We start from the raw sequence: 23,443 nt of genomic DNA, 5'->3' as shown, positions 1-23,443 counted from the left end.
ATTAACAAAATGTGTGGCAAATCTGCAACAAAAACATCTTAGCTTTCTTCACAAATGTGTTCATAAAGGTGTCTACTATAACATATACATTTGTTCCAACCCCACTCCCTTGGGAAACTTTCAGCTGCTGAAAGTTGGGGTACCATTATATATATATTATGTCTTATAGCGCCACCATGAGGCCGATTTAGGCAAAACACATTTCTGCACATTACTCGTACACATTTTATCCATACATCACGCAATTAGGTATACACTATCTCCATAGTCATGTGATCAACACGGCTCTGCACCATTTCCCACACACACACACACACACACACACACACACACACACACACACACACACACACACACACTTGTGCACAAAAACTGCTCGTTTCAACATGAGCACAGCAAACAACATGGGGCACAATCAATGAAAATCCATTCCGCAAAAATGACAATTATGACTTTTGATGTCTTCAATGACATGAGTACAGTAGTAATCCATAATCAAGGGGGGACTTTGTGACAGCTGCTGAAAGATGGGGTACCATTATCAACCAATATAAGGCAACAATTTCCAAATGTCATTATACTTTAAAGGGACACTTCACCCTTTTTGCAAAAAAATATATGTACTACTTAGAACACTTTCCTGGGGGTCTTTATGTGTGTAATATGTGGTTTTAGATATTTAAGATTGTATCAGTGAGCCCAGTGTCTCTGATGTCATGGACACTGGGATCACTTACATCCTGGACTACATGTGTACTCAGTAAGACAGACCTCCCCTATCCACAAGGAGGAGCAGTGCACCAAAGTATTTTGGGAATTGTAGTCCAGGAAGGAAGTGAGCCCAGTGTCGATGACATCAGAGACACTGGGCTCACTGCTACAATCTAAAATATCTAAAACCACATATTACACACATAAAGACCCCCGGGAAAGTGTTTTAAAGCTTCTAATCGTCATTAACATATATTTTTTTGCAAAAAGGGTGAAGTGCCCCTTTAAGTAGCATGTGACGTGTCAAACTAGGGGGTTTTCATGATTCTGAATCCATTGCAAGCATTAGTTTTGCACAAAAAACACTCCTTTGTCTAAAAATGCCCATAGCCGTCATTACAAAGTATGTATTTCCATGCAAAATGAATGCTTGGAATGGATTCAGCATCATGAAAACCCCCTAGTTTGACATGTCACATGCTACTTAACAGTGCCAGAGATTAGCTGGTAACGGACGGACACACACAGACGGACGGAGTGCAAAACATACTCTCTCCCATGCCTTCGGCCTGGTGGAGACAATCAGCATAGGTGTGTGTGTGTGTGTGTGTGTGTGTGTGTGTGTGTGTGTGTGTGTGTGTGTGTGTGTGTGTGTGTGTGTGTGTGTGTGTGTGTGTGTGTGTGCCCCCTTAGGACCCCAAATCTCCCCCCCAGAGGACATATAGGGCCTTAGTCCTCCTCCTCCCAGCCAACACTGCCCCCTTAGGACCCCAAATCTCCCCCCCAGAGGACATATAGGGCCTTAGTCCTCCTCCTCCCAGCCAACACTGCCCCCTTAGGACCCCAAATCACACCTTGGAAAGCATGAGTGTCCCCCCAGTCTTTTGACTGGGGGGGTCATATTTTGACAGCAGGAATTGCCTGTCATAATTAGGATGTATTAGGATGTTGATATTCATTCATCAGCCAACACTCCCCACTGACAGGTAGTCACACACACACACACACACACACACACACACACACACACACACACACACACACACACACACACACACACACACACACACACACACGGCCTATACATACAGTAGGCCTCTGACTGCCTTTGAATGTATATGCCAGTGGTAAACAAACAGGGACGGATTAATCCCCACTAGGGCCACGGAGTCAATATTTTTGGGGCCCCCATAGCGTGCCAGGGCCTCAAACCCAGTACCGCGTAGTCCAGTTTCCCTGAAGGGTCCATGGGCTGCGGCCCCACCGGCCCAATGGCTAATTTGGCCCTTGTGGTAAAGACATTGCTGAGACAGCCTCTGAATGCTCCTTTTGGAGGTATTCTGGGGGGTAGCAAGACCACTCGCCTTCGGCCCGGGGCGAGATGACTTCCCCTTTTGGCGACAAGTCTTCACTTTTTGGCTAGTGTTTTCTTCACTTTCAGCAACTGCAGCCTTTGCTAGCTACTGTGCTAAAGCAACAAAAATAACATCCGTTAGAGATGAGTCGGTCATGAACGAACGAATCAAAAGAACTTGAACGATCCGTTCAAAATGCAAATGACGGGGAATCGCCCGGCTGCTCTTCTCATTCAGTGCGAGGCTGCGAGCCGGAGGGTGCAGGGCGGGGCCGTGCTCTCCGTCTCCAGGGCTCCCACAGCGCACAACAGGAGAAGTGGGTGGTGACTGGTCTACCATCTGGGGAAACAATTAAAGGAATGTTTGGCCATGATGGGCAAGTGCAATATGTTTCAGGGGCAATATAATATAATTACAATATATGTGATATTTGACTGTTATTGGTAGTTGAATACTGAAGTACTGCTTCTGTTCTGTCTGTTCCAGTGTGTTCAGGCAAAAGGGTCCCTGGAGTGCCCGAGCACCATATGGGTCTGGACTGGACCACAGAGGAATGACAAGGGGTTGTTTTTTGTGGTGTGAATTTTAAATATACATAAGGTGTAGTAGATGTATGTAGTTTTTCCACAGATGTGTTTAATTTGTTCACATGCAGCTACTGTCATGTGATTATTCTCATAAATGACCTGCTCCCAGAGCATTAAGGCTTACATACAATATCAACAACGTTGACGACGTTTGCAATTGGTCATCATAAATTCTAGTCTTATTATCAGACTGCAGCGTCCTCGCATAGTGGAGTGGGTGTGGACCCAGGCTACATAAATTAATTTGTTAACTTTACAAAAGTTACTACTGACATGAATTAATTCAGGGTATGAACAATAGACCAGTGGCAGAATATTTTGCTTTTAGGAGAAAATAAAGTCTCAGTTTAGATTCAATACAAGATTAAATATGCTGGATGGAGTGTTGCTTGTCATGAAGGCCAGTGGTTGACGCCTTGACGGAACAAAAGTCAAGACCTTATAAAATCCAACATAATATGAACATAAAATCATACTAATACAGCATAGTTAAATTACATCCAATGACCAATGTCAGCTATAATTTCATTGCCCTCAGACTGAGAGGCAATGGAATGGGACACTTGTCAACACTTGTCTCAGCACATGATTTAATGACCTGTGAATGTGTGGCTGTTTTCTACAGTGCATGGCCTTTGACTCGGTCACTGCTCATCACAATACATTTAATGTCTCACTCACTGCCATACAATGAAACCTTTTCATGATTACTGGTCATACTCTTTAGAGTATGGTCATACTTCCTACTCTCGCCATAAGAGGGCGATCTTTCATAATTGTTGCTACTCTTATTTCCATTTGCAATGTGCCTGTGCTGCCAGCAGGGTGCTCTCAAATACCTTCTTCAACTGTATGTGATGTGTGTGTGTGTGTGTGTGTGTGTGTCTGTCTGTCTGTCTGTCTGTCTGTCTGTCTGTCTGTCTGTCTGTCTGTCTGTCTGTCTGTCTGTCTGTCTGTCTGTCTGTCTGTCTGTCTGTCTGTCGCCTGCCTGCCTGCTTGCTAGCCTGTGCAGAGGCAGAAACATGTGAATGTGAAATTGGCACAAATCCATTTGGTGGACCAATGTGACTATTGACTAGATAAACAGTCACACAAAGTACATCACGTGAAGCCATTACCCACCCCCACCTCTCCTTTTTTGAATGGGAGGTGGGAGATACTGTATGCCTGTTATTATTGTTCCACTGCCAGTTTGTCCTTGATGATGACAGATATTAATTTAAATGTATTACGTTGTCCACGGGGCTCAATGGGTAAAGTTAGTGCCACGTCACTGTAACATCGTGGGTTTGAATCCTGCTTGTGACCTTCGCCACATCACGCCATCCCCCCCACTGTTTCTCAACTTTCCTATCTCTATTGATTGCATACAGTCCAATAAAGCAAGCAACTAAGGAAAATTCAACATTGCATGGAAATGGGATCTTTTTTCTTGCAAGCAGGAAAAAGCTGGCACCTATTTTTTCCATTTTTCTGTTGATAGGACATCATGTAATTTTGTAAGAATAACATTCACAGCTTAATTGGATATCCAGAATTATCTCGCAAGAGGAGTAGTGTCCAGTACATCCCTTTGACATTTTTCAGTATTAATTACTGAACTATTATATCGTCGCTGTCCGACAGAAACCATGCAGTTAACTCAAAATGTATTTTTTTTTCTTTCATTAATCAACACTATTGAACACCCTTTATATCTGTGTGCTGGTTAAAGAAATATTGAACCAATGATAACTCCATTGGATCCTTAAACTGTCTGCCAAACCAGCTAACTCACCCAGAGTGGGTGGTGGAGTTAGCTGGTGTAGCCCTCTCCCCTGTGTGTCAGAGCAGCTGCAGAGGCATAAATTAGCTTGGAGATCCACTGTCCGCTGTTCTTATCAATAATGGACAAAACATCCTAACAACACTGGATTATTAGTATTTTTCTTTTTAATCATTTTCCGTTTCCTAGTAAAAACATTACATTTTGGAGTTAGCTGGTTTCTGCCCTGAGAGCAGAGATATCATTGTTCTCTTGCTGTTGTATAATTAACACAACTGGCCACAACGATCATATTTTTGTTCTCATTACATTTTATTTTGCACCGGCCATCATTCTGACTTGCTTTTCCTCTGCAGTGTGAATGGGGATGATGGATATCCAAGCACAACTCGCCTCTTGTGCGTGAGTCAAGTCATCCGCAAGATTAATTTCTTTCTTCTGGTGACTGGTTTGAACCGGCTCTGCTTGCTTGCAGCTCTCAGAATTCCACATCCAGGCTACCGTGATAAGCGTGATTAAATCTCACTTAACTCGTAGGTTCAGACTTCCTCCATTGTGTTAAATCCATCTGATTTGATACTGTTAAACACTGTGCTTTGTAGGCTAAAGGCTTTGTACAGTACAGTACAGTACAGTACAGTTACAGTACATGTTTAGGATAGTGATAACATTTTGTGAAAGGTCCTTTTGATTGCAGTTGTTTTAGTTGAGGTGGAGTAAGAGTAATTGATGTGGCATATGTGTCTTATTAAACACATGCATGCACACGTGCACACATGCACGTGCACGCACGCGCGCACGCGCACACACACACACACACACACACACACACACACACACACACACACACACACACACACACACACACACACACACACACACACACACTATGCAAAGACTTTTATTGTGGTGTATAAGAGCGTTGTGCTGTTTCATAACTCCATTGACCTTTGTGGGTTTTTACAGCTATAAGGTCAACAAGTACAGTAAGTGTACTACAGTCGGTTCTGCAGTCTGCAGCCCACAATAGTGTAACGTCTACATGTGGCAGTGGCCTTGACATACTGTAACTACTTGATGTCCCTGACCTTTAGAACAGCGTCTGTTTATATTTCTAGCAACTGTGAATGTGAAGGTTTTCCTTTAGTGTAAGTGGTGTTTTCCTCTCCTACCTCACTGCAGTCTATTCTGAAGTGAAGCTAGCGTAGCTGCATAGCTTCTCCTACTATACACAATGATGCATCCTGAAGAGGATGCATCATTTCCCATGTCAACATGTCTAGATTTGGACAATGCAGATTTACTTGCACAGGACAATGCTCAGTTACTTTTCAGAATTACTTGTTGAGGTTATTGGAATTATATTCTTCTATTAAAAATGTATTATGAAATATATTTTAACACTGATTGATTGATATATATATAATTGATTGACAAAACCATTGATTGACAACAAGCATATATACATACAAAGACAACTTTTTGTCAAAAGGATCACACGAGAAAACCCAGAGGCTTATTTCCATTGTGGTCCCACAAAATGACACTGCAGTTTTCTAATACATTTGTGGTACTACAGTCCCTATTGCTGCAGTGCCAAAGCCCCACTGTTGGCCTGGGCTGCGTGTATAGACAAACACCACGTGCCCCCTCCTATGACCTATACACATGGTGTCACCAGCCACTTCTTTTCACCTGACAGTAAAGGAGTTTCAGCAGAAAAGCTGGTAACACTTGGTTCACGCTATCTTAACTCTCCCTCCCTGCTAAGCAGGCGCCTCCCCCAAACAGTAGGAGTCATGCCCCGCTCATTCACAAGGTCACAATGGCCGGCTCCCCGCCCACTAACACGGGCATGGTGGCGGCCGAGCTCCAGGAATCGCTGCCAGGAATGGTGGGCGAATGTTTTACCTCTATGCCACCCGGTATATATCCGACTGCAGTTTTTCTTTCGTTTTTGAATGGTTTGGGATAACAGCGTTCCCAAGCACAGTATTTACCGTATAGGCACATTTTTACAGGTGACATATTTCCTCAGGCATCCAGAGACTGTGAATCAAGCCTTACTGTAGTTTAAATGATTCGTAGCTTCCGAGCTAGTTTAGGTAGATACACTTAAGAGCTTCACAAGCATGCACAGCACACTACTATGTGGGCGATGTATCACTTGCCTGGCTGCAGCACTGATGTGAGAAGCAGCTGACCAATCAGGCGGTCTATTTAAGCTCACTGTATTCCCTGAAGAGCAAGATCAACTAATATTCACGATTGAAAAGATGAAAGAGGGGTCCAATTAAGGCACTCTGTTCCAGTCAAGTGGGGGAAAAAAGCCTTTATTTGTATGGCATGGCAAAGATCATTATAAATGGACCCACGCGTTTCAGCTACATGCCTTCGTCAGGGTCCATTTTGTGAATAAAGTATATTTGTGAGCTATTTGACTGAAATAGCAAGGGGCTGTTGACCTACATTCCAGCCTCTTCTTCAGGGCATTGCCCACTAACTACTGTAGGAGGTTGAACAATGAGCCTGCTGCCACCATCCAGTTGCTTGGCACTGCTCCTCCAGACTACATTAACACAGCTCTGGGGTCTGTACTGCAGTGGTTCTCAAACCTTTTTGTCTCGGGTCACCCCTGTAAATAACATTTTCCTCAGCACCCCTGAATTACATTGTTACTTCATAGAACCGAACACTTTTGTCATATTACGGTATGTAAATTGGTAAATATTTCCCCCTAAGATACAGTATGAATGATTGATTGAAAACTTTATTTCAGACACAATGGGTCCATATAAAAACAACAGGGGAAAAACATGACAGTAAATACAAAACAACAACACAGAGATAGCCTATGTATCAGGCTATTTTCACTCCTTGTCAATTAAAAACATAAACATTGCCTCCAGTGTTTCCAGAAACATGAGGAGAAGACTGTGTCACTCTGTGTGATCCCTGTTAAGGCCATAATTAATACATTCTTTGATTCCCTCAGTCTACACATGAATTTAAACATAGAATTCCTCAGTACAGCATGAAAGGTGGGTACATTACTGGTCACAAACATTTCACTTGCACTGGTCCATCTTGGGAGTCTCAGGAATATTCGAAAAGCATCATTATATGCCACCTGAAGTTTTTTCATTTTCGCTTTGCTGTAACGGCACCACAAGTGAGCTGTATAAAGTGGAGTGCAGTAGGTTTTAAAAAGTGCTATTTTGATATTGTCTGTACACATATGAAACTTTCGTGCCAGCATGTTGGCTTGACCATAAAGTTTACAGCACTGGCGCTGCACATCATCATCATCCCCAAGTATTTAAACTTTGTTACCACCTCTAAGACTTCACCTGCCAGATAGAAGGAGGGAAAGGTGAGCTTTTGGTCGCCCTTTGATCTACTGATCATAACAACACTCTTTTTAGAGAACTTAATATCATACAAAAAGCCATATTTTGAACAGACCTTAAGTAGCTGCTGTAAGCCAGCACTGTAAGGTGAGAGTACAACCAAATCGTCTGCATAAATCATGTGATTAATAAGGTGATCCCCCACCATGCAGACAGTTTTACACTCTTTTAACTGTTTTGATAAGTCATCCAAATACAAATTAAATAATATGGGCGATAAAATTCCCCCCTGGCGCACGCCATTGGACACTAGAAAGGGTGTGGATATACTAGTTCCCCACCTAGCCTGCATGGTTTGGTGTGAGTACCAAAACTGCAGGATCCAGATATAAGGGGACACCTCGCTCTTGTAGCTTTAGAAAAAGTTTACCATGATGGATACGGTCAAAAGGCCTGCGACGCATCCAGGAAACACATAAATACTGTACTGTTGCATCTACTATACTGACTTACAATTTCCTATATGCATGTGCCACTAGGAATATAATAGTTTCCATTACGACGGGGAACATTCACAAGAAAATGAGCTTGTAGATTGGCTATTTTTGGCAAGGAGGTTAGGTGGTCCTTATTACTAAGTATATAAGTGTTTATACTGTGTGTTTATACACTGTTAAGTGTTTAACAGTGATATTGATACATTCCAAATATTACCAAGTCAGTATTCTGCGGTACCCCTGTGTCACGGCACCCTATGATGCCACGGCACCCACTTTGAGAACCCTGCTGTACTGTACTATTACTGTAGTCTGACTGACTTGGTATCCGGTCAGGACATGTGGCCTTATTATCCATCGACTTATTACACAAGCCCTGGCTAGAAAGATTCTAGGAATGCAGGCTTATGATGAGAAGGTTGCTGGGTCAATCCTTGCCAATTAATGAGGAACCCAACTCAACCAACTTCTGATGAGGTGCCTGTGAGCAAGACTACTTAAATCCCTTTCTCACTTTATTGGACCTATTCAGTGGCCAACAGTATAGGAACTTTATGAAAGGGCCAAGCTCCTGTCTACATCCTTCCCTCAGCTGCTGGATGTGAGAGACTGCCTGGAACTGGTACTGTTACCACTGAAACAGGAAACTTTAATCCACCAATCACAATATAGTCAGTGTTTGTTTGCTGGAGGGCTGCTATGGCAACCCAGTCAACCTCGGACGTACGGTATGCAGCGTCCTTCCCCTTTTGTACAATGACTATGATGCTCCATGTCTGTCTCCGCCCACACTGGGCGGAGACACAGCTATACATGTGGAGTGTTTCTGAAACTCAGAAAGTTGTAAGGCTAATTCTTTACACTTTCAGAGTGCATCATCTAGGACAGGTTCAAGGTTGTGCTTTATCTTGTGTATAGGTACATAAGAACAAATCCTATTTTTATTTGGCTTCCTTTAGAAAATGTAGCAGCATATATAGGTAATAATAATAATAATTGCATGTAAGCTCCTGAGGGCGAGAAGCAACCTCGACCCTAAAGGGCGAGGTCGCGTGCACGCATCCGCCTCGTTGACGGCAGACTGTTGGGCGCTGGTGCTTTTGACATTCTCTTGAGTGTACAGAGTTTGATGTTGCAGAACTCTAGTTTTCGCCGGCTGCCGGGCGCGGCTGCACTAATAACTTTTGGGCGAGCCTGTCTAGAGTTTGAATGGACAGGTGGGCCTGTTGCAGAACTCTAGTTTTCGCAGGCTGCCGGGCGCGGCTGCACTAATAACTTTGGGGCAGGCCCTTCTGAAATTTGAATGGACAGGTAATAAGTCAAAAGGGAGACATCGCAAGAGGAAGGATGGATGGGGAAGGATAAACATATGGAATGACTGACTCATTTGTTCATTTTCTTTCTACATTGCGTCCACCATTGCTAGCATTTCATCTTAATTATTTTAATGCATGAAATTCAAACTCAGTAACTTATTCTACTTCCCCCAGGGCATGGGAGGGTGAGGGTGGGTGCGGATACTTGTGGGCGTCTGTTCTGTTATTGTCTGTTCTGTTTTGTTTCCGCTTGTTTTGTTTACTGTTTTGTTCTGTATTGTGTATTGTGTTTTATTTCCTATGTTTTGTTTATGGTCATCATGGTCATGTATGTCTTGTATTTTAAAATGGGAAAAACCTAATAAAAATATTATGGAAAAAAACCATATGGAATGTCAGAAGCAGAACAGGTTCTTACATATATCCATGGAGATCTAAGGGTTTGAGGTCAGATGTAGAGTTGCTGGCCAATATGGATGAGGGATCCCCAGGCTTAACTGCGATAGCAGGTCCCATTTACAGCACTATGACATCAGGGTCTCCACATCTCCATCCCTGATGATGTCACATGATGTCACTAGACCTGGGCACCGTGGTGATGCCCGACACACAGGATTCATAGTCAACTGCGACCTTCGGTCGCAATAATAACTAGAACTGCACTCTGTCGAGTGCAGAGCGCGCAAGTTGAAATTAAATACTAAAACAATAAATAAATCTTTAAAGAAATTCGACATTAATATAAAATACAATACAATATTTTAACAGTTTTTTTTTACTTTAGAGAGAAATAAATATATATTTATAAAATAAAATATAATCTCTCCTCAAAAATCATTAAAGAAACTGTAAAGATATCAATATTTAAAGTATCTTTTACTTATTTGTCTCTTGAAGTAACTTATGAAAACCTCCTGAACGATACGAAATATTTAAATATTATGCTCTTATAAACGTTTGTAATTCTTTATAAACGATTAGTACTTAATTGGCTCTTGATGGTAATGTAACTAATCTATCTTTAAAAATTATTTGATGGGTAAAAGGAATCTTTTTAGTTGTTGTTGTTGACGTAATTAAGATAACTTTCAAGTTGGGAGGGTAGTACACAAGTAGGCTATGTATGACCTAGTTGTGTGTATCTCGCAAGTTGCTAGTTTCAGATGAAACATACATACTCACCCAAACCATTTAACGTTCTCTAGGAAAATTGCATGTCCAAAAAGAAAATTAAGATATGTTTCAATATCAATAATATTGGTCAATATAACGTATGTATGTATACATGTATACGTAAGTTGAAAGTACTATACTGTGGTCGCCTGGACGTATATGTAGGCTATGTATGGTATGCGTGGTATAGTATACTGTATATACCGGATGTTGATGGTGAAGTAATTAGGATATTATGTTTCAATGTCGGATTATAACTGGCTGTCGATGGTGACGTAATTACGATATGTTTCAATATTGGTTGGGTAACATTTGTATTACATGTATATGTACATGGAGAGAGGGATGGAAAATGGTTGTCGGACGGTAGGCTGCGAAATGCTGTTCATTAAACACTGAGGAAATTGAATTGAATGGAATGGAATGGAATGGGATTGGACTAAACGGAACTGAAAGAGTGAGAGCCCAGATAATCAGAATCAGGAGGTGAAGGCTGCTGTGTGGCCGCTATACTCACGCTGATGCTAGACAAACACAATGGTGACAGTATGAATACATTCATATCTGGGACTCGGGAGGAGGGTGCGCAGTGTGACGCGCACGCACGAACGCACGCACACACACACGCATGCATAAAGACAAACAGACCTAAGCTGAAACGAAAGAGACATACAAGGAGAGTGAACAAGAAAAAGGGAGGAGAGACAGACTAAAGGAGATATAGCGAGAGAGGAAGAGAATCTTTCAAACACACTCTACAAACTGTATCAACAGCAGTATGTGTGTACACTTACAGCATATTTTACAGCTGTTTCATTCAACTGCTGACCTTATTCAGAATCAAATCAACTCAATGCCATACCACTGTCATTCCAGGCGCATAAACAGCAAGTGAAGAATAATCCAAAATTGTTATTGTATCCAAGTATGGATTCATTAATTCACAACCCCAACAAAAACTATTAACTACGGACAAAGGACACAGCTACACACAGGTCACTGACTCAGCTCTGGTGAAATAGATCTATCCTGTTCATTAGACAGTGGACAAGCACTCGATGCAAACCATCGCAGAATTATGACAGGTTGTTCTTTCAGTAAGCTTGTATACAGCCATATACAGTACATGCCTTTCCAAGGTGTTCTGTCGTGTTTCCATGTCGAAGATTTGCCCTCATTCAAAAACAAATGATGAATTATTAAGCAAATGGTCACGACAGGGGAGAGAGAGAGAGAGAGAGAGAGAGAGAGAGAGAGAGCGGAGTGAGAGTAAGAACATCTCCAGTGATGGGGAGTGGGGGTGGGGAACCTCTGTGAAGTAACCGGTTTATACCAGTGGAATGCCCTATCAGCAGAGCTAACCACAACGCACACGCGCACACACGTAAACACACACACACACACACACACACACACACACACACACACACACACACACACACACACACACACACACACACACACAGTGTCACGGCCCACCTCCCAAGCAGACTGGTGACCCTAATATGATCCACCTGATACCGTGGTGGGGGGGGGGGGGGGGGGGGGGGGGGGGCTGGGCTGTGTGTACAGGATGCCTGTAATAATTTAAAGTCCTGGCAGGAGGGAGCCGACAGACAGACGCTACCCTCAGACCATCCATCCATGACGACCAGTGAGGAAGAGAGAGCGCGGCACAGTGCTGACTGAGCAGTGCGTGTGCATGTGCGCATGCAGTATGTGCCTGGTGCTCTGGCTGGTTTGATCCGGTTTTCTCTGCCCTGCACTGTACTGTAGTGCCGCCCAGCCTGGGTGCCCCCTGCGGGAGCAATGCACCGAGTCATTTAGGGTGCATCCCTTATTGGTGGTGGTGCGATAGGGGGGGCTGAGGGGGGGGGGGGGGGGGGGAGGAAGTACATCATCGACTCTTTTGCTTTGACACTTCACCGGCAGAACATTTCCCTCGGGCCGTTCCACATCCGTCCATGCTATTACATCTGTATGCCTACCATGCTGGGTTATGAAACACATGCCCATTCCCCAACATCCCAAAAACCCAAATGAACTTGTTTAAGCTATTTTGTTTCCAAATTACAAATACTTCTGGGAAGGAACCTGATGCTCATTAGCTATTTACAGCTCTCATTTCCCCTGACTGGGACCCCCTCCCTGCGCTGCTCGGCTCTATGTTTCTGTTGAGTTTTACAACTTAATCTAGGGTGTTTCGGGTTATCCAATCATGCTTTGTACATTTAACAGCTGAGAGTCCACCAGCCTTTACCGTCAGGCAGTGGGGGATTGGAGGCAGTTAAAACTGACTCAATGTTTACCTATATCGCTCACTCAAACAAATATACAGTAGGTTCAGAAGGTATACTCAGAATATGTGTTATTTTAAGGGAATTTAACCTGGGCTGGGATTATTCTGTCAAGTGCTTTTAGTCCACTCAAAGCCAAAGTTATTATTTTAGCTACAATGATATTGACATACTAGTACTGTACTTTGAAATTGAAATCCTAGTGTTTATACTCACTTGTGTTGTGATGGAGGCGCAAACCAACAAGATTTAGAGATGCTATTTGTGTGCATTTTGTTCCTATATAAATTGCTTTGTAAGTTGACAAATTAATATTTGAACCTCCCATCTTAATTTTTCATAAGATGGTGATTGTTTGTGCTTGAAAATGTATTATTTCCATCAAGTCACAGCTGTTGTACAACGAAGATTACATTGGGCTTAACGTTGCCTGACTTCCCACATGCATACTCACACAGATAAGCCTACAGGAAATCCCATAGTGCACTTGGACATCGATTTTTTTTTTTTAGCACAATATTGACAGGTATGCAAACACAGGCGCACATACAAAGAACTTCTGGACCATGGAATGTTCCCTCACTCACTCCTCAACAGGAATGTGTCTGGTACGTTGCAGGGCATTCCTTTTACAACCAGCTGCTGCCTGTTGCCTTTGGAGACTTGCCACTGACTAAGCTGTGATCAGTGGCACTCTGAGACGCACGCACGCACACACACACACACACACACACACACACACACACACACACACACACACACACACACACACACACACACACACACACACACACACACACACACACACACACACACATGCACAAATACAGTACAGTTAGTTATGCATACTCACACATGCACGTGCAAACAGATGAATTCACACAGATTTGAAAAAGCAACATGCCTAGCATTCCTCGCTGCATGGGGTATGATGTCATTCACAATGACCTCTCTGAAGAACGGACATGAGCTCCTTCTGTTTCCTTTTCCATATAGAGAAAACAAACAGTCATAGATAACTACAACAAAATATAAATTAATGTGTTAACTGTAAAAAACAATAAACTAGACTTTGGGGGAAAAACTAACTAAACTAAAGCTAAAACAGAAACTAAAGACAATTTGGTCAAATTTGTCTGTCTGTGTGTGTGTGTGTGTGTGTGTGTGTGTGTGTGTGTGTGTGTGTGTGTGTGTGTGTGTGTGTGTGTGTGTGTGTGTGTGTGTGTGTGTGTGTGTGTGGTGTGCGTGCGTGCGTGCGTGGCTGTGTGCGTGAGTGCGTGAGTGCGTGCGTGTGTGAGCGTACATTTTTTACACAATATATATATTATATATATCTGAACTTGCTAAATCTTGCCCCTGACACAAAGTGACAATCCCCCTGTTATATAGAAAACTGAAACTAATATTGAAAATGCATGAACATTTAATATTTTTAAACAATGAAAACTAAACTGAAATGATTAAAACCCCTTAAAAAACAAATGACAAATTCAAAACTATACCTTGCACACACTGTATAAACCCACAGGTCCCTGGAGACTTACTGATTTCCCCAAATGTTCCACTTTTATTGTTCAGTGCGTTGCTGCTTGAACCCATTCTGACCGGGCACCCATTTTGGTGTCAGCATCATGTCATGCTTTAGCTATTGAAAAATAGCAGATCTACAAGCTCATATCGCGCCACCGAGTGGCGCGATATGAGCTTGTAGGTCTGCTATTTTTTGAAAAATCGAAGAGCGACTGACATTTTTTAGAATCTGATCTCAGGTCAGAATGGGTTCATCAGAACCAGTGTGTGTCCAGTGGAAACCGCGTATGAATCTGATCTCGGGTCAGAATGGGTTAACAACCTGCCATAAATCCACAATGATTGGTGCAAGTGTAGTGTAGTTACTCAGATTCCCATAATATATCGTTGCTCTTTCGCATAAAACTCATATCTATATAATAGCAGATCGATAAGCTCACAACGTGACGGGCTGTGAGCATGTAGATCAGCTATTTTCACAATTTCATATATTTAAAAAAATAATAATAACAAAGGAATGGTTTTGGATATAAAAGATTTCCATGCAACTTCAACGATATGCTCCTCCAATCACATGTAAACACATAGCTAGCCAACTTAATTTGTATAATTTCATACCAAGAGATATTCTATGTATTTCACATGCACTGCGAATGTACTGCAATAGTCTATATGTCTGTACAAATTAAACTACAATATATATCACATATAAAAAATAAAGTTGTGTGGTGCAAATTACAGTACATTCAACACATATCCGATGCTGGCACTGAAGGTATCTATAGGACAGGAAATTGCATGTGCATCACAGTAGGTACAGTAGGTAGGCTACGTATGATCTGCGGGTCAAAGTCCCATGTATGAACATTTTTCTGATAAAGCTGTCACTGATTACCTTATCTATAATTGATTGATATCGCCTTGGCTATCTGGAACATCAAGTTATGTAAGTGAAAGCATGGACAGAACATGAATATTCTAATCACCTTGATAAAAGCTTCCAATACATTTATAGCAAGATTGCTATGTTATCATTCTTCTGAGGTTCTTATGGTATACTGTCTGTTCTTTTGGCATACTTTTTGTTTTTTACTCTGGCACCCTTGCACATGGAATCTTGATAGACGCTGTTACGTGTAGATGCCGTTACGTATAACTAATAGTCACTCTTATATTCTTTATTGAGATAGTGCACACACTAGTATTACGCATTTTACACAGATTACTAGCTTTTGTATCATGTTGGCACTGTGCATATATTAATTATCATATTCATTCACTGTGTTGATTGTCTGTACATATACTGTATCCATTCATATTCATCGGTGATACATTTTCTTTATTATTTTGCTTCTTATTACCCTTTACCTGTTACAGCATTTCACTCTTACTGATTTGTTGCTATGACATCCTCCAGGGATCAAAATTCTCAAAATTACTCATCTTATGTCCTTCAGTGAAGTGTGATCAAGTGTATCAACATGACCATATCATTCCATTTCATAAGGCCTCGGTCAGAGACAGGGCCAATACCCAATATTGACTTTTATCATCAATATGACCCTCCCTATCACACAGGACATGCAACCTGTAAAGTAATCAGACATTGGCAGTCATAACAACCCTCTGACTGACTGCCAATGTCAAATTAGTTTATAGGTACTGCATGTCCTGTGTGATAGGCAGGGTCATAATGCAATGTGCCACTGGTTTCCCCCTGGGATCATAAAGGACTATCCTAAACTCACCGACTGCATTGTCAGTTTGGCTGGTTGACAGTATAATGGAGTGCAACTGAACCAATATTCCCAAGACTTGGGTCAGACTTGGGAGAAATAGCATTTAAAAGTGATTGTGACATTTTCAACAGTCTTACAGTAGTATATGGGTGCACTGCTGCGAACATTAAAGATGTAGTGCCACAATTGTTTTTCAGTTTTTCATGTGTCTATGAGGTGACAGTACTTCATTAGACACCCTGGGGTCGTTTTTTATGTGCAATGGTGTATTAACTTTGTATAGAGCACCGAAGTCCTGACGTAACTCGCTCATCCCGACGATTCCCCTGGTTCGCGGAAGTGATTTCTCTATGGAGAATAACATGGGGTGATCTTAATATCGTCTACTATAAGCGTTGTGGTCCAAAAATAAACAAGCTGTCTCGGCGTTATTGTCAGGGAGGTGTCTCTGTATCGTGTGTCTTCTAGCGAAAATCTAACTAATTCAGTAGCAGTAACATTAGCGTTTTCTCTCAGTCAGTTGATTCTTCATATCCATATGAGTGAAGCGGCCGGGGTGACATGTTCATTTTTCAAACACAGTTGTTATATGAGGCGATCTCAAATCGCCTCAATGGGGATTTCAATGCAACTAAACAAATACATGAACCTGGGGACAGACGCCCTCTACTGAAAGTGACGTCAGACTTCGGTGCTCTATTTAGGGTTTCTTCCTGGAGGCTGAACCCTTGACAGTCAAACGGGCCAATGAAATAAACAGTAATATAGTGACATCACACCATCAGCCCCTCCTCTAACCCCTCCCCCTTTATCATACAACTACAGCTGTGGGTGCTTAAGTTCAGGTGGATCACCACCCATCACCATCCACCATGGCATACTTAATGAACTTGTGGGCGTGCCCACATAAAAACAACATTTTAACAAATACTGTACACTTTTTTGAAAAGATTATACCTCCTTATGTAACAATAAGACCTGATGATCATGTTTTAGGTTGGAAAATAATCACGGCACTCCATCTTTAAGGAAAGTTCACAGGAAAGGAAAGATGCATGTAAATTAAGAGGGTTTAATATATATATATTATATATAATACTTTTCTTTGTTTGGAAAGGTCTGTACTGCTTTCATACAGTATATTAAAACCCACCTATCTGCTATACTCCAAGCAGTATAAACACTAGGATTTCAAATTTAAAATAAGAACGCTGATGCACTCACTTGTGCAGTGTAGCCTACAGAAGCCTTTATCAATGCTTGCACACTTCTATATAAGTATAGTATAGCAGTACAGATGTAGGCTACTGAGGCCAGCTGGGCTGACAACATGCATTCAAAAGTAAATTAATAAACCTAAATATTTATTATTTACTTAATTGTCAGTGTATCTCTACGTATTTTATTATCCTTTTTGTCAAACTTAAACTTCATAATGAATCAGACTGACTAAATCCATTTCTAGATGTTACTTTAAACCAGGGCTAAAATGTTTTATTTTAATCACTTACACTACACCGCCATAAATAGTAACAAGTAAGTGCTGGGTCATTGATCTTTTTGCCAAAACAAGACTTTGGCAGATCCTGTATGTGTATAAACTCTAGTATTCTATTTATAGTTATATCTATGAGTGGGATGCTTTCTCATTTCTGGGCGCCATGTTTACAGAATGAAATAAAATGATTAACGACAGGGTTTTTTTTCCCAGTAACATGAGACTTATCTCAAAGAAGTGTATCAGGGAGTAAACCAAACGTCTCCTGAGCTTTAACCCCCTAGAGGAAGAGATATGACAGGGATCTTTAAATTTAGTTTATTTTTGTTGATAGACTCAAATACCTGACATGTACAGAGAGAATAGAGTCTGCAGCTCAAGGCCCCCTGTTTCCGTTTCCTTGTCAAGAGACCTCATTGTGTAACTGGCTGCCTTAGAACAACAGGGGTCATAAATATGGGATTTCTTCCCCCCAGACTACCTGTAATGCCACCTCGAGACAGACGAGTATCCTGTGGCGTCGCGATGTTCAGACAGAAAAGGGGGAACAATGTCAGTAAGGATCTGTCAGTGTTGGAAGAAGTACTCACATTTTTCACTTACAGTAAATACCCTATTGTAGAAATAATCTGTTACAAGTTATATATTCAAAATATACTATACTATTGGCATCAAAATATACTCATTATGCATAAGTTCCCAATTCACAAGTTTTCAAATGTATAAAATGTATAAAAGCTCACAATGCGTTGCAAAGTGAAATAATATGAAATAATACTTTGATAATAATCTAAATCTACAAAGTAACTAGTAACTACAGTTTTAACCCATTCTGACCGGGCACCCATTTTGGTGTCAGCATCATGTTATGCTTTAGCTATTTAAAAATAGCAGATCTACAAGCTCATATCGCGCCACCGAGTGGCGCGATACGAGCTTGTAGGTCTGCTATTTTTGAAAAATCGAAGAACGACTGACATTTTTAGAATCTGATCTCAGGTCAGAATGGGTTCATCAGACCAGTGTGTGTCCGGCGGAAACCTCGTATGAATCTGATCTCAGGTCAGAATGGGTTTAATCAGACCAGTGTGTGTCCGGCGGAAGCCTCGTATGAATCTGATCTCAGGTCAGAATGGGTTAAAGAGTAAATGTACTTAGTCATTTTCCACCACTGGGATCTGTGTATTGTTTGAGTGTTGTCTGTCACTACTGGCAGCGAGCGAGTGTCGCTGGGTATTGTTCTGTTCGCCTCAGCACAAGTCAGTGGAACTGACAAGCCTTGCATTCCACGCCTGGGTATAATGTCATTCTCAGAAAGCTCTAGGGAATAAAATGCTGTTGGTCCTTCAACAGCATTTCCTTCTCCATATAAGGGAGTAGCTCTTGTAACGTGCAACTGTGGGGACTCCCTCCCGAGCCATGCTCACACACACGCACGCACACGCACATGCACACACACACACACACACACAAACACGCACACGCACACCCACACGCACACGCACACGCACACGCACATTGATACATTAAAGTTTACACAATTTTTTGTCACAACTTCTCACAAGCATGTGTTGTGCCTGCTGTGTGTGTGTGTGTGTGTGTGTGTGTGTGTGTGTGTGTGTGTGTGTGTGTGTGTGTGTGTGTGTGTGTGTGTGTGTGTGTGTTTGTGTGTGGGCGTGCGTGCGTGCGTGCGCGCATGCAGTATAGAGTTCATGTTTACGTTTCTCGGCCTCTAGGGGAACGCCTAGTGCTTCTTATCAACACTGCTCGCCAGTGGGTCGCTCCCTGAGAAGAGTTGTAAACAGAAGTCACCTTCACTGCCCTCCGGAACCAAAAAGACAGGAGGACAAATGGTATTTTTATGCCCGCTGACTTGAATAGGGAGATCTAATCTAAGCTTTTATTTTGGTAGGCCTATAAGTGTAAATGAGTTACACAAACATGTTTTTGGAAACTATCGTGAGTCAATAAATTGGAGTAGGTGCCGTTGACTGGAACAGGGAGATCTAATCTAATGCACTTTTATTTTGGTAAGTGTAAATGAGTTACACAAACAGTTTTTGGAAACTATCGTGAGTCAATACATTGGAGTAGGTGCCGTTGACTGGAACAGGGAGATCTAATCTAATGCACTTTTATTTGCAATGTGTAAATGTGTTACACAAACAGTTTTTGAAGACTATAGGCCTATATTGGAGTAGGTGCCGGGAAATCTGAAAATACTCAGAGTGATATGTAAGAATACCGGAAGACTCGACCCGGTGCTTGCCCGTTTTTCCTCCCGGAATTGTCACCAGTGAGGGGGATAACTTTGTAATATGCTATTGGCTGTTTGTATTCTTTTTGGAAAAATATAAAAAGATTCTCCTGTAGAAAGGCTATATTATTTTACTCATATTGACCCTATAAACAATTTAGTATTATTTAGTATATGTAAGGTTTTGCACACTCAAATGGTACCTCGTCAGATAATCCCCACATATCCTACAACAACTTCTGTGAACAGACTTCAATGTAGTAGATTTTCATAAATTATATTTGTACTTAGGCTGTCTGCTGTCATGAAAGTTTATAGTTAGAGAAATTCAAAGTCCAGCCGTCTGCTGTCCAGCCTCTCCCACCCCTCACATTGGGGAAAATTCTGGGAGGAAAACAGAAACGGGGCGAGTCTTCTTGTTACCATATGTAACACACATCCTCAGCCATTGGTGCTGAGCCAAACTGTTAAAACACACAAAGTAGAACAAAGCTCACAACTCACTTTAAGATGCTCCAAAAAACGTATTTTACAGGAGCGACACAGCAGGCAAACATAACCGTGTGGTCTTCGTCGAAAATACTGACATGAGCAAAACAGTAGGCTACTACAGCACAGACTAGTATTATATTAGGCCTATACACTGTCACATCTACAGTATATACCTTTAGTCCTTTACACAGAGTAGACTTTATCCATAGATCTCATATCGGACCAACAACCTAGGAGGATGGAAATCCCATAAGGCACAGAGGCAGTCACACTCAATGTCAGTAAACATATTTATCTAGACTGACTCTTAACAGCTGTGTTTAACCTTTCCATGTACAACTAACCAGTACTTTACAAACAAAAGGAAAGAACAGCCCAGAATTAACAAATGAGTCAGATAACCTTCATGTTGTGCATAATGACAACTGCTGTTTCTCTTGACAAGAAAGACATGCATGGCTATTATGACAATCTAGACAAACTATGACTATACATGCATCACCATATTATGTAGCGTATTTTTTATTTTTATTTTTATTTCTTCCCACGAAACTTTCATCATACAATAAAATAAAAACTAAACATTGCATATAAGAATGCTTTACGGTTGCTGTTGAGCAGTGGTGTGCACAGATAGACACTAGGGGGTGCTAGAGCACCCCCTGCCCTTTTGGCAAAGGCGGGGGGGGGGGGGGGGGGGGGGGGGGTGTTTCTTACTTTGTAGTGTGTGGACCATGGTGACATTGATCAATTCTTGATAAAAACGCTTCTACTATATTATTTAGGCCCCCACAATCTAAAGCTATGTTTCTATGTCAGTGGTTCTTCGATAAAAAAGCAGACCTACAAGCTCATCAGCTTGTAGATCTGCTATTTTTCCAATAGCTAAAGCACCAAAATGGGTCCCCGCCCCAAAATGCGCTGTACAAGGTGCCCTTTTTTTCACTGGAGCACCTGCCCCTCTAAATGTCTGTGCACGCCACTGCTGTTGAGGGTACCAAGATGGCACAGTGCCAGCCAGCTGTTTGTTAACTTGGGGGTGCCACTGCCTATACCTGTCAAGCAAGCCCTTCTAAGAAAACCTATGAATTCATGTATCGGGTTATAGAAGAGTCTGACAACTGTGTCAAATTATGATTTTAACCAACCCTGCAAAGTTCTAACCGGTTCTCTTCCATGATTTGGAGACATTGGCGAAACAGCCTCTACAGACTGTTAGCATATTCTTTATGGTTTTCATTTATCGGTTTGTTTATTTTATTGTGTATTGGTATTTTGTATAGTATGTGATATGGAGTTTATGGACCCTGAGTCTTAAATAAAGATTTAATTGAATTGAATACTACTTGAGCATGTTGAGCTGAGCTCATAACTGCTCACATTGCATTGCATGATGCTGTGCCTTCCTTGCTTTGTGCGCTGCCTGATGTTGTTATAAACATGCTGTGTAGCCTACTGTAGTGCAGAGGGAGGGGAGGCGCTTTCCGTGCAATGATGTCAGTCTTGTATTTGGTTCCTGACTGCGAGTGCTCAGCCCTATAAATACCGCAGTCGGGGCTCTCTCAGTCACAATCCTCTGACTGCCTCTCTGAGCAACTGCCTTTCCTTGACAACTCCGAGGTCTCGGACAAAGGCAGTTGACTAAAAGACAAAGCAACGATGTCAACCTACATCATGTATTCGGAATCCCGTCGCGTGAGCCCTTCGGTGCACGGGAACAAGTTCGACACGGCGCACCGCAAGAGAGCCGTGGCCAACATCTTTGAGAACGTCAACCAGGACGCGCTGCAGAGGCTGTTCCAGAAAACGGGCGACATGAAGGCGGAGGAGCGGGTGAGGAGCATCTTCTCCTTCACCCAGGACCCCGAGGAGACGGCCAGAGCACTTATGGCTCTGAAGCAGCGAAAGAAGGACAAGTTCCTCCGTATCGCGGGCATGGTCCGACAGCTGCTCAAGCTACGCTGAGTCTTTTCCATTCTCTCTCGGCTCCGTGGGAGCCGAAGTGCACTCCTGACATGACCGGAACGGCGCAGAACAGGTGATGATGCTCAGCCTGTCGCTATGTGGACCGGTGAATCGCGTGGACTAAAGTACGTGGAGCCAAAGCCAATGGCTCCTGTTGACAAAAAGAGTGTCTGTATCACCATCCGATGAAGATGCACATGCAGCACGTGTGGCGGTGTGACAGCGCCGAGGGGGTCGCATCACGTGTGGACTGGACAAAGAGATGGAAGGGACGAGATGAAATGGCTTGGAATACTCTCAGGGCTGAAGCCCCATGCAAGCGCTCTTCCTGGGACTTTGTGCATTCAGATGGATGCGTGACTGACAGTTGACCGCACCTCAAAGGTGCGCAGCACATTAACAACAACGTTATTGCTGGTGCAAAACTGCAGCAAAAAGAGACATGGTGCCGAAAAAAATTGCCTATAAAAATGCCTCTGATTTACGAAAACATGCCTTGTTTCTATATCAGTTTCAATTTGAACACTGTTCCATTGCATGGTGGCCACTAATGTATGTTGTGTCTCAAACGTTTTATAGTGCCACCACTTGCATTTATATGTATTTTTTTTTCTATTTCTAATAAAACAATGGTCTATACTAAAGTTTGACCGCATCTTTTGTCATTATTACCATGCCTCATATGCGATCACATCCCTTCATGTGCTTTTACAACAGCCTGCTATCTTTATAAACGAACACAACTCTGAATAGGTCAGAGGTTATTGACCAATGGTATTGTATCCTAATAAAATGACCAAGATTAACATATGTTAAACCTGCTCATTTTATTAGGATACAATAATGGGCAAATGTATTTATTTATGGTTTGTTTGCCTTTAAACAATGGAAGAAAATATAGCTTATGTGGC

General features: G+C 42.1%; 1 protein-coding gene across 1 annotated transcript; it reads left to right on the top strand.

The window, feature by feature from the left end:
• The first annotated feature begins 22,129 nt into the window (after nucleotides 1–22,129).
• tcima (transcriptional and immune response regulator a) lies at nucleotides 22,130–23,166 on the top strand. Its single transcript, XM_083784766.1, has one exon. The coding sequence runs from the start codon at nucleotides 22,227–22,229 to the stop codon at nucleotides 22,530–22,532; it is 306 nt and encodes a 101-aa protein (XP_083640892.1). The 5' UTR covers nucleotides 22,130–22,226; the 3' UTR covers nucleotides 22,533–23,166.
• Nucleotides 23,167–23,443: the final 277 nt, after the last annotated feature.

Source organism: Protomyctophum parallelum (genome assembly GCF_964188405.1).
Source record: "Protomyctophum parallelum genome assembly, chromosome: 15".
In the NCBI taxonomy this organism is placed as follows: Eukaryota; Metazoa; Chordata; class Actinopteri; order Myctophiformes; family Myctophidae; genus Protomyctophum; species Protomyctophum parallelum.
This window is presented reverse-complemented; position numbering and strand designations above follow the sequence as displayed.